At 33.9% G+C, this 12,853-nt stretch overlaps 1 protein-coding gene across 1 annotated transcript; it reads right to left on the bottom strand.

Annotated features, from left to right (window-relative positions):
• Positions 1–8,530: 8,530 nt before the first annotated feature.
• Positions 8,531–12,417, bottom strand: LOC139872187 (eukaryotic translation initiation factor 3 subunit C-like). Its single transcript, XM_071860022.1, has 3 exons — positions 12,357–12,417; positions 10,526–12,202; positions 8,531–9,605 (listed from the first exon to the last, which is right to left on the bottom strand). The coding sequence occupies exons 1-3, from the start codon at positions 12,381–12,383 to the stop codon at positions 8,712–8,714; spliced, it is 2,598 nt and encodes an 865-aa protein (XP_071716123.1). The 5' UTR covers positions 12,384–12,417; the 3' UTR covers positions 8,531–8,711.
• Positions 12,418–12,853: the final 436 nt, after the last annotated feature.

Raw genomic sequence — 12,853 nt, 5'->3', positions numbered from 1 at the left:
GAAGCGAACATTACTAACCCATAAGCATAGCATGCTTCTTTATGTTGCATGTTAGCCGCTTTTTCTAAATCATGAACTCCTATATTCGGATACACTGAGTCAAAATAATTTCTTAACCCGTTGCGTAAAATAGCATTTGGGTTCCCCGCAATATATGCGTCAAAGTAAACACATCGTAACTTATGGGTTTCCCAATGTGATATCCCCCATCTTTCAAACGAAAGTCTCTTATAAACCAAGACATTCTTGGAACGTTCTTCGAATGTCTTACAAACTGATCTCGCCTTAAATAGTTGTGCCGAGGAATTCTGACCGACTCTAGACAAGATTTCATCAATCATGTCTCCGGGTAGGTCTCTTAAAATATTGGGTTGTCTATCCATTTTGCGTTTTTATACTGTAAAATAGACAAGAGTTAGATTCATAAAAAAAAATACTTATTAATACAAGCAATTTTTACATATATCATAAAGCATAAGCACACTATATTACATATATTACACCACATGAATACAACTATCTTATTCCGACTCGCTTGTTTCTTCTTCTTCGGTTTTGGTTCGTTTTGCCAAGTTTCTAGGGATATATGATTTTCCCCTAATACGAGCCGTCGTTATCCACATTGGTTTAGAAAAACCTGGTGGTTTAGAGGTTCCCGGGTCATTGTTACAACTTAAGGACTTCGGGGGTTGACGATACATATAAAGTTCATCGGGGTTGGAATTAGATTTCTCTATTTTTATGCCCTTTCCCTTATTATTTTCTTTTGCCTTTTTAAATTCAGTTGGGGTAATTTCTATAACATCATCGGAATTCTCGTCGGAATCCGATTCATCGGAGAATTGGTAATCCTCCCAATATTTTGCTTCCTTGGCGGAAACACCATTGACCATAATTAACCTTGGTCGGTTGGTTGAGGATTTTCTTTTACTTAACCGTTTTATTATTTCCCCCACCGGTTCTATTTCTTCATCCGGTTCCGATTCTTCTTCCGGTTCCGATTCTTCTTCCGGTTCCGACTCTTCTTCCGGTTCCTCTTCGGGAACTTGTGAATCAGTCCACGAATCATTCCAATTTACATTTGACTCTTCATTATTATTAGGTGAGTCAATGAGACTTGTTCTAGAGGTAGACATCTATCACATAATATCAAACGCGTTAAGAGATTAATATATCACATAATATTCACATGTTAAAAATATATAGTTTTCAACAAAATTTGTTAAGCAATCATTTTTCAAGTAAACACAGTCGAAGTCCAGACTCACTAATGCATCCTAACAACCTCGATAAGACACACTAATGCAAAATTCTGGTTCTCTAAGACCAACGCTCTGATACCAACTGAAATGTCCCGTTCTTATTGATTAAAAACGTTCCATATTAATTGATTTCGTTGCGAGGTTTTGACCTCTATATGAGACGTTTTTCAAAGACTGCATTCATTTTAAAACAAACCATAACCTTTATTTCATCAATAAAGGTTTAAAAAGCTTTACGTAGATTATCAAATAATGATAATCTAAAATATCCTGTTTACACACGACCATTACATAATGGTTTACAATACAAATATGTTACAACAAAATAAGTTTCTTGAATGCAGTTTTTACACAATATCATACAAGCATGGACTCCAAATCTCGTCCTTATTTAAGTATGTGACAGCGGAAACTCTTAATAATCACCTGAGAATAAACATGCTTAAAACGTCAACAAAAATGTCGGTGAGTTATAGGTTTAACCTATATATATCAAATCATAATAATAATAGACCACAAGATTTCATATTTCAATACACATCCCATACATAGAGATAAAAATCATTCATATGGTGAACACCTGGTAACCGACATTAACAAGATGCATATATAAGAATATCCCCATCATTCCGGGACACCCTTCGGATATGATATAAATTTCGAAGTACTAAAGCATCCGGTACTTTGGATGGGGTTTGTTAGGCCCAATAGATCTATCTTTAGGATTCGCGTCAATTAGGGTGTCTGTTCCCTAATTCTTAGATTACCAGACTTAATAAAAAGGGGCATATTCGATTTCGATAATTCAACCATAGAATGTAGTTTCACGTACTTGTGTCTATTTTGTAAATCATTTATAAAACCTGCATGTATTCTCATCCCAAAAATATTAGATTTTAAAAGTGGGACTATAACTCACTTTCACAGATTTTTACTTCGTCGGGAAGTAATACTTGGCCACTGGTTGATTCACGAACCTATAACAATATATACATATATATCAAAGTATGTTCAAAATATATTTACAACACTTTTAATATATTTTGATGTTTTAAGTTTCTTAAGTCAGCTGTCCTCGTTAGTACCTACAACTAGTTGTCCACAGTTAGATGTACAGAAATAAATCGATAAATATTATCTTGAATCAATCCACGACCCAGTGTATACGTATCTCAGTATTGATCACAACTCAAACTATATATATTTTGGAATCAACCTCAACCCTGTATAGCTAACTCCAACATTCACATATAGAGTGTCTATGGTTGTTCCGAAATATATATAGATGTGTCGACATGATAGGTCGAAACATTGTATACGTGTCTATGGTATCTCAAGATTACATAATATACAATACAAGTTGATTAAGTTATGATTGGAATAGATTTGTTACCAATTTTCACGTAGCTAAAATGAGAAAAATTATCCAATCTTGTTTTACCCATAACTTCTTCATTTTAAATCCGTTTTGAGTGAATCAAATTGCTATGGTTTCATATTGAACTCTATTTTATGAATCTAAACAGAAAAAGTATAGGTTTATAGTCGGAAAAATAAGTTACAAGTCGTTTTTGTAAAGGTAGTCATTTCAGTCGAAAGAACGACGTCTAGATGACCATTTTAGAAAACATACTTCCACTTTGAGTTTAACCATAATTTTTGGATATAGTTTCATGTTCATAATAAAAATCATTTTCTCAGAATAACAACTTTTAAATCAAAGTTTATCATAGTTTTTAATTAACTAACCCAAAACAGCCCGCGGTGTTACTACGACGGCGTAAATCCGGTTTTACGGTGTTTTTCGTGTTTTCAGGTTTTAAATCATTAAGTTAGCATATCATATAGATATAGAACATGTGTTTAGTTGATTTTAAAAGTCAATTTAGAAGGATTAACTTTTGTTTGCGAACAAGTTTAGAATTAACTAAACTATGTTCTAGTGATTACAAGTTTAAACCTTCGAATAAGATAGCTTTATACGTATGAATCGAATGATGTTATGAACATCATTACTACCTTAATTTCCTTGGATAAAACTACTGGAAAAGAGAAAAATGGATCTAGCTTCAACGGATCCTTGGATGGCTCGAAGTTCTTGAAGCAGAATCATGACACGAAAACAAGTTCAAGTAAGATCATCACTTGAAATAAGATTGTTATAGTTATAGAAATTGAACCAAAGTTTGAATATGATTATTACCTTGTATTAGAATGATAACCTACTGTAAGAAACAAAGATTTCTTGAGGTTGGATGATCACCTTACAAGATTGGAAGTGAGCTAGCAAACTTGAAAGTATTCTTGATTTTATGTAACTAGAACTTGTAGAATATATGAAGAACACTTAGAACTTGAAGATAGAACTTGAGAGAGATCAATTAGATGAAGAAAATTGAAGAATGAAAGTGTTTGTAGGTGTTTTTGGTCGTTGGTGTATGGATTAGATATAAAGGATATGTAATTTTGTTTTCATGTAAATAAGTCATGAATGATTACTCATATTTTTGTAATTTTATGAGATATTTCATGCTAGTTGCCAAATGATGGTTCCCACATGTGTTAGGTGACTCACATGGGCTGCTAAGAGTTGATCATTGGAGTGTATATACCAATAGTACATACATCTAAAAGCTGTGTATTGTACGAGTACGAATACGGGTGCATACGAGTAGAATTGTTGATGAAACTGAACGAGGATGTAATTGTAAGCATTTTTGTTAAGTAGAAGTATTTTGATAAGTGTATTGAAGTCTTTCAAAAGTGTATAAATACATATTAAAACACTACATGTATATACATTTTAACTGAGTCGTTAAGTCATCGTTAGTCGTTACATGTAAGTGTTGTTTTTAAACCTTTAGGTTAACGGTCTTGTTAAATGTTGTTAACCCAATGTTTATAATATCAAATGAGATTTTAAATTATTATATTATCATGATATTATCATGTATGAATATCTCTTAATATGATATATATATATACATTAAATGTCTTTACAACGATAATCGTTACATATATGTCTCGTTTAAAAATCATTAAGTTAGTAGTCTTGTTTTTACATATGTAGTTCATTGTTAATATACTTAATGATATGTTTACTTATCATAGTATCATGTTAACTATATATATATCTATATATATGTCATCATATAGTTTTTACAAGTTTTAACGTTCGTGAATCACCGGTCAACTTGGGTGGTCAATTGTCTATATGAAACATATTTCAATTAATCAAGTCTTAACAAGTTTGATTGCTTAACATGTTGGAAACATTTAATCATGTAAATATCAATCTCAATTAATATATATAAACATGGAAAAGTTCGGGTCACTACATATAGGATCCATTATGTATGCCATGTTATGTACTAGACCTGATGTCTCGTTAGCCTTAAGTTTGACAAGTCGTTATCAACAGAATCCAGGTGAAGAACATTGGATTGCTTATAAGAGCATTCTTAAGTATTTACGGAGAACTAAAGATATGTTTTTGGTTTACGGTGGTTTGGAAGAAGAGTTGAGTATTAGATGTTATACAGATGCTGGTTTCCAAACTGATCGAGATGATTCTCGATCCCAATCAGGGTATGTCTTTGTCATGAATGGCGGGGCAGTTGATTAGAGAAGCTCAAAGCAGAGCACTGTTGCACAGTCTACAATGGAAGCAGAATACATTGCTGCCTCAGAAGCTGCTCAAGAAGCTGTCTGGATTAAGAAGTTTATTGCTGAACTCGGAGTAGTTCCCAGCATTGAATTCCCTATGGAAATGTACTGTGATAATTCAAGTGCTATTATACTTGCAAAAGAATCACGTGTACGTAAAGGTAGCAGACACATTCTTAGAAAGTTTGACTACATTCAAGAAGTCGTTGAGAGGAATGATATTAGTATTCTTAAGGTTCATACAGATGATAATGTGGCTGACCCGTTCACAAAGCCCAGGAGACACAACAAGCATGATGATCATGCTAGTAGTATTGGACTTCGTTATGCTGCTGATCTTTTTAATTTGTAATTTAGTATTTGGATATTTTTGGAACATTAAACGGTTTTATCATAATGAATTGATATATTGATGGTATGATCATTTTTATTTATATCACTGTGTTTTATATTAGCATGTTTAATCCATGAGTAATTGTCGATTATTCCAAATCTCCATAATTAATCATGTTATGGGAATAACATGAATTAAGATTAATATGAATGTTGGTTATATTTATTGATGATAAATAGTTAACTTGTAGAGACCAAATTCATATGTATTCATTGATGATAGATATTGGAATGACCCAACCGAGATATCACTACATGGATCGTTGTCGGTAGTGAATCTTTTAGTGATTATGTCTGTATGTCCTTAGACTTGAGATGCACGCCGGTTTCGATGTGTGGAATATTGTACTTTGATATGATTAAATGCTGACCTGAATAAGGCTGTAATAAAGGCCATTATTGGGTATAATGTAAAGCTCGTGAGAGACACGTGTATGCAATATAGGATTTGTTCCTCCAAAATGTTTGGAGTTAGATACTTTTGAGCTCCTCGATGAATGAATAAGATATTTGTGTGGCCGCACCCAGATGTAATTAAGATGATACTTAATTAATTTGGTGATCTAATTCAGTTTTAAGACCGAGAAATAAAATCGTTAAACAAATGAGAATGACTGATGATCCATATCTCAAGTTTAACTGAAGTATCTGAAACAAAATGACAAATGACATTTAGCACTTACTAATTGCAGTTTTGAGAAACTACCCTCGTGTGAATTTAGGGACAATGACGTGTTGCTAGACGCTATCCATTGTTTGTATAGTTACTTGATGTTATGCCATGCACAAGTGGGAGTTTGTAGGATTAATGAGCAAGGTACAACATATAACTATATGGCTAAATTTATTTGAGCCTTTGGGGTCACACACATATACACCTAGATGTCAAATGATACATATATATATATATATATATAGGGGCAGGATCAATGGGGAAGTAACCAATGGGGGAAAGCGGGGGGAAGCAAATTTTTTTTTTTTTTCGTTTTTTTGAAATTTTTTTTCCGGCATCAAGATCACACGAAAATATGAACATTTAGAAGAGACACTTCGTGATGAATGTTATTATTTAGGCGGGAAAACGATCGACAAAAATAACATTCAAGATAATATTGTTCGTGAAGAATATGAACGTTTTTTTTTCATGTTTTGTGAAGTAAAATTTAGCCCGATTTAGAGTTTAGGGTTTAGGGTTTAGGGTTTGGTGTTTTGGGTTTATTCCATAAACCCAAAACACCAAACCCTAAACCCTAAACCCTAAACTCTAAACCGTTCGTGTTAAAAACTCAATCTAAATCCTAAATCTAAACCCTAAACCCTAAATTTCTAAACCCTAATATCTAAACCCTATAAACCCTAATATCTAAACCCCAATAGCTAAAATCTCAAAATACGCTCGAAAAACACGATAATTGTTATATATTACTTCTTCGAACGTTTTCCCGCTAAAATAAAAACATTTATCACAAAGTGTCTCTACTAAATGTTCATATTTTCATCTCATCTATAATGTTCGTGAACAAAGTTTTTTCAAAAAATGAAAAAAAAAAAAAAAAAAAGTTTTTGCTTCCCCCCGCTTCCCCCCGAATGGTTACTTTCCTCTTGATCCTGCCAATATATATATATATATATATATATATATATATATATATATATATATATATATATATATATATATAATTCAAGTAACGAAATTAAATTAAGTAATAATTAGTTAAGTAACTAATTATTATAATGAACCGTAACTCAATTTTAAGCATTCAAAGTGTTTGTTGAAAGAATTGTTTATATACAATATACTATCTATCTTGCTTTGTCAAAAGGTATAACAAATGATTTAACAAAGTGGTCAAGTGTCATAAATTGTGGAGGAAATTATGATAGTGTTTTCCATTATTGATTAACAAACGTTATATGTTTAATCAAAAGAATACCAAGTTGGGTACTCCAAATAAAAAGATATCAAGTATGAATAACAACTTGTCATTTCAATAATATATAGATAGAGTTATATACCTCTAGTGTAAGACGACATTTTTCCTTAGTCATAAATTCTTACTTCTATTCATCTCACCTTGAGAAAAGAAAAGAATTCATGTTATTACATACATCACAAAACAAGTTCATGATTTCTTTTTGTTTTTGAGACAAAACGAAATCATATACGGAGTATATATAAATATTTATTATAATAATTTGATTATTATAATAAGTTATTTGGGTTTGGACTAGCATCCATTGACGGTTGTTTGAAGTGTAGTGTGAACTATTCAAAGAGACGATCATACTTTTGATCGTAGGTTTCTCTCCTACAATCCATTTCTACAAGAAAGGTATAACGTTTACTCACATTGTGAATTTATATATTTTGACAATTATTAGTGGTGTAATTGGATCTTGTTGGAACCGTCAATCGTGTGCATGTTTTGTAATCATAAGTTTATTTTAACTATCCGATGCATTAATCTGAATGAAAAGTATACACGGTTTTCCATCAGTGAGCACGTGAGCGGCTTGTTATCGACGCACGAGCCCAACTCGTACACAAATGGGACTAGCCTTAATCTTGTTTTATGACGTGGTGGACAAAATATTGAGACTTTTTTGTAAGTATTAATCTTCTACTACAGAGTAATATATTTTACAGTTAGTAATGTCATTAAAGTCGTGTAAATAAATGTAAATATAAATCATCATAAATTGAATTATGACAGAAAGTGTTCAACTTTAAATGAGTCGAGCATGATTATTTAGCAGAAGATAAATGATTATTACAAACAAAAAAAACTATTTACGTGCTATACATCTGTATCTTTATATATTATATATCGTTATCGTTATATATAGCATTTTAGCTATTACAAATGTCATAACGATGCGACTACGTAAGCTCATATGAGTGTCTACATTGAAATACACGTTAGTAGTCGAACCTAAGTTGAGATCGGGAATCAAAACTATTAAGCGTTGAATCTGAATGTTAAAAAAGCTCTTGTTAAATTTAATTTTGAGGGACAAAAATTTATAACAGTCATTCCGAATGAATATCATAATTGATATACATATTAACAAATAAATAAAAGAATATATACTTATTTTATAAATGTTTTAAAAATTTTAATTAGAATATTAAAATAAATTAACGTGCTGATAAAAGAATAGACATTAATTCAACCCAGCTGCAGTAACAAACAACAAAGTCGAGCCTAATGTAAACACGATCAAAATTTGTTAAACACCACATCGACAAGAATTAAAATTAAAACCAAAGTTAACACTAAGATCACTTCAGAATCGTCTAATAATCTAACAAATCCGATTCAATCAAACACGATAAAAAAAGCATATTTATACGGAGTAATAACTAATTTTCACCCAAACATAATTTCATTAAGCGCGCACCCCCCTGTTTAGACTCACCATTCGGTTAAAACCATTCACCTGTCTTCTATCGGCAGCACCACCATAGTTCCACCCAGTCCCAGCCCCAGCCCCAGCATTATCTTGATACCTTGTGCTTTGATAGCCACCTATAGATTGACCTGTTCGATCCTTTTGATAACCCTGCCATTTATTGCTACCAGCGACTGCAGCATTGTCTTGACCCTCGCGCCACCTTGTGGGTAAAGAATCCAACCCACCACCACCTAGTTGTGCCTCTACAGCATGCTCGTTGCTTTCTGCTAGAACCGAGAGTTTTTCGGTTAACTGAAAAGCAAGACCCTGTAAACGGTTATATACAACTTCATGGAAAACAATGCATTGTGTTGGTTGGTCCCAGCTCGCGTGAAGCTCCTCATGGATCATCATCTTGCTAACAACAGAATGCGTTTGACTGTCAGATAGATCAAACATGTTTGAAAGTTGTTCCAATTTTAGAGTCTCATAAGACGACGAATACGTGAAAAGGTAGGTCCTTAAAGCAGCTTCCTTGATCTTGTTTTTCAGCATTTCTAAAACTGTTTTGCGGTTTTTGAAAAGCTTCCATACGTCAAGTGAGTTGATAACATCAAACGAAATTTGGAAGTCTCCGTTTCTAAGGGCTCGGGTTGCGGCCATCACGTGGTCCCTTACGGTCTCGGGGGGCCCAGTGAAAGTCTGCCTGTCACTTGTTTCAAGGAATTTTCTTAGTGTCTTGCTTATGACTTTACGTTTACCATCATGACTGTTTGCTGCCATATTGGGAACCTCAAGCAACATAGCGCATATCAAGTGTACAGACTCTAAAAGTTCATGGTTAATGTGCATATGGTATGGCATCTGCCTCCTCCTTTCGAGACGTTCCTACAATAATCAATAGCTTGATATCAGAATATAGTATAGATCCGGTGTCCAAATATTGATGGATAATAAAACAAAACGATTTCAGAAAACTATAGCAGGTAAAATGAGCAAGCAGAGCGGGTAAGATACAGGCTCAAAACTTCAACGAACACAGCCACAAATGAGAAGATAATAAACTCAACATTTGTTGTATCACTACTGTAAGCTAACACAATTGTGAACAACCGAACAAGTATTGACTTGAATGACATCTTAGAATAATCTTAAACAGCAACTCAAAAAAATTAAGTTGAGGAGGTAATAAGACTAGTAGAATATGTTAGAAATGTAAGAACATGCAATTGTGAACATAAATACCTACAGAATGCTTCTGCTTCTGACTTAATACAAGAAGCCAACTAAAATACGCATATCCGCATGTTAAGTTACCAATCATTCAACAAAAGTTAGAAATTGATAATATAATGCTATGTTATTTATAAAACTAAAACTAAACAGGTTTGTGTGACAAAGGGTATGATCATAAGCGCGAAAAAACTCTACATTTATAGAAATTCTTTTAAACAAACCTAAATAACTGATGCTTTAATCTAATCAGTACATTGCATAAAGATGATACTAATGTGTACATATTGAGAACATACAACTGTTCTACCCAAGTGAACAAATACGTAAATGAAATATCCATCATAATTCTAAATCTAAATCTAAATAAACATAATAAGTAGGAATCTAAAAGGGAATGCCACAGAGGTAGCAAACTGGCTGGGTCAGGCTAGGTAACAAGTCAATGTATGCCTTTGTAAGTTTTAAGATAAATTCAGCACTGTTTCTTTAAATGCTTTAAGGCACTTTTATGTTTTAACCATTTGACCAAACAGAACAACAACATATACACAGTAAATTTCAAGTAAAAATACCTGTTCTAAAGTCTTCTCATGATATCGATTTTGAGAAACACCTTGTGCAAGAAGCTCTTTCACCCTGCCACCTGAATGTAATTCAGAAAGACATCCATGCGCTTCAACGATAAGCCCGGCCCTAAAGGCACACAACCCAAGCTGAGCCATTGACCTGTTAAAAAGTATCTGTGTCGAGATATCCATATGCTGAACATTATCCTGCAAATGACTCATAAGCAACAGGTCTCGAGATACAGAAAACTTGTCCGAGATTGCATAGTGATAAACGTCACAAAGCATTGCACGAGCCTTAGTCCTCTCATCTCCATACTTGTATATAACAGAGACCAGTATGTCCATTAGAAGCCTGCTACTTGTGGGAAAACTAGGTTTTCGAGGCACGATTTCGGGAGTTTTGATAAAAACATACGGGCCCACTTTTGATTCAATACCAGATTCTTCATTATCTCCAACCCCTGATTGCTCAGACAAGTTCTTCATAGAAATATAGACTTCTTGTGGCTTGTAGTACACAAGTTCAACAAGCTTTAACGCAGCCTTTGCAGCAGCCTTGTAATCCCCAACACGTTCAAGATATGACTGAACGTTTTGAGCAAGAACAAAAAACAAAGGCTCGTCTTGAAGCCTCTCTACATACTCCCGCGTATGAGGATCAATACACTGCAAACTCTTGAAGAATTCAAGGTCTATTTTTTCAAGAAAATCTGCCAAATTTCCCATTATACGTATGGTATCCTTATAATCCACACCTTTTTGGGTCTCGTTCTCATCTGGCTCAACAGTGTCATCAACCAGGATATTACGATACTGCTCAAGGATATCGAGTACGACAAGCATATTATGCACACACTTCTTCCACACGTTAATAGGCATATGACCACTAAGACCTGAATTCACATCAAACTGTGCAGATACAACATTAAGCAATATCTCTAGCTTCTGAGCCGGAGTTTTAGCCATTCTCGTTAAATGCGTAAGCTGCTCAACAAGCTCGAGTTTTCCAGTTCCCTTTCTACCACGCGCAGCAACAACCTCCTTAAACTTTTTATTAACAGTATCCCAAGTCACCTGGTTTGGATCCCTTTCTTGGTTCTCATCGACCACCTCATCATTATTATCATCGCTGACCTCATCCGACTCTGAACCATCTTCATCCTCATCATCTAACGCCTCTTCCTCCTCTTCCCGATCCTCAAAACTTTCTGGATTCTCCCTACACTTATTAATCAAATCCTCATACAACTTATTGTTCTTCTTCAACTTCTGTCTCATTGCATTCATCTTCTTCTTCACCTCCTTATTCGCCATAGCTTGATTCAAATAATCCTCCAACATCACCAACGCATTGATATAATTATTCGGAGCCCGGTCAGATTCAGTGACCCTCATTACCTTCTCAAGCTGCCTATTAATCTTGTCAAAACTTTCCTGTAAACTAACCCAATCATTGATCTTCATCGCATTCTTCATCTGATCAATCGTCGTAGATAACTCCTCAAACCTCTTATCCTTTGCAGACTTAATAACACGCTTACGTTCATCATCATCGTCACTGTCAGTATCACCAGTATTAAGGTACTTGTTTCTATTAGGTACGGCTACATCTCGTCGTACATTATTAAGATCATCTTTTTCAGGATCATCGCTCACTTCAGACTCAGTCTCACTGTCCGCCTATTAACATATTTTAAAAATCAGACTTCCTTTTAATTCTAGTAATGAGTGCAACATTTAGATATATAGATACATATACATCATGCATATATTATAATAATATAATATAAATTTAAATATAAATGAAGCGCTATCAATGAAAGAAAAAACGCACCACATTACTCCAAAATCTCGACGCCATGTTTTTAGGTCACAATTACGAAAAATTAGTAAACCTGGAGCTGCATACATACATAAAAGATATAAAATTAAAAATCGTAGATCAAAATTGCAAACAATTTATGAATCACGTGATATAAATCTACTACGAGTCATAAGTAACGACGAATGTGTACTCAAATGTGTCAGTCGTACACGAATTAGGTGAATTAAAATCAATTTGATATGGAACGAATTGATGAGATGATGATAACGAAGGATCGACTGAATACCTGTATTAATCGGTGATTCTTTAAGTTACGCGAACGGGTGTTGGAGTCGGCGGACTAGGGTTTTTTATTTTTATTTTTTTCTCTCTGTATGTGAGAAATAATTTGATTGGATTTGGGTTAGATTGTTATATAGGTATCTCCTATGAACGGTAGCGTGACCAGCAAGGTTTTTCTTTTCCGAGCCAAGCCGCGTTTACTATTCGGACTTCAGTTGGAGCTT

Source organism: Rutidosis leptorrhynchoides, chromosome 10 (assembly GCF_046630445.1).
Source record: "Rutidosis leptorrhynchoides isolate AG116_Rl617_1_P2 chromosome 10, CSIRO_AGI_Rlap_v1, whole genome shotgun sequence".
NCBI lineage: Eukaryota > Viridiplantae > Streptophyta > Magnoliopsida > Asterales > Asteraceae > Rutidosis > Rutidosis leptorrhynchoides.
Note: the sequence above shows the minus strand (reverse complement) of the source record. Positions and strands in the feature narration are given on the sequence as shown.

What these genes read in the sequence shown, in the direction of transcription:
- LOC139872187 (XM_071860022.1), bottom strand. Translation starts at nt 12,383, where the DNA reads ATGGCGTCGAGATTTTGGAGTAATGTG. An exon ending in CGAGATTTTGGAGTAATGTG is followed by an intron (nt 12,203 to 12,356) that starts GTGCGTTTTTTC and finishes ATATGTTAATAG; the next exon opens with GCGGACAGTGAGACTGAGTC. An exon ending in ATGAGAAGACTTTAGAACAG is followed by an intron (nt 9,606 to 10,525) that starts GTATTTTTACTT and finishes TGATTATTGTAG; the next exon opens with GAACGTCTCGAAAGGAGGAG.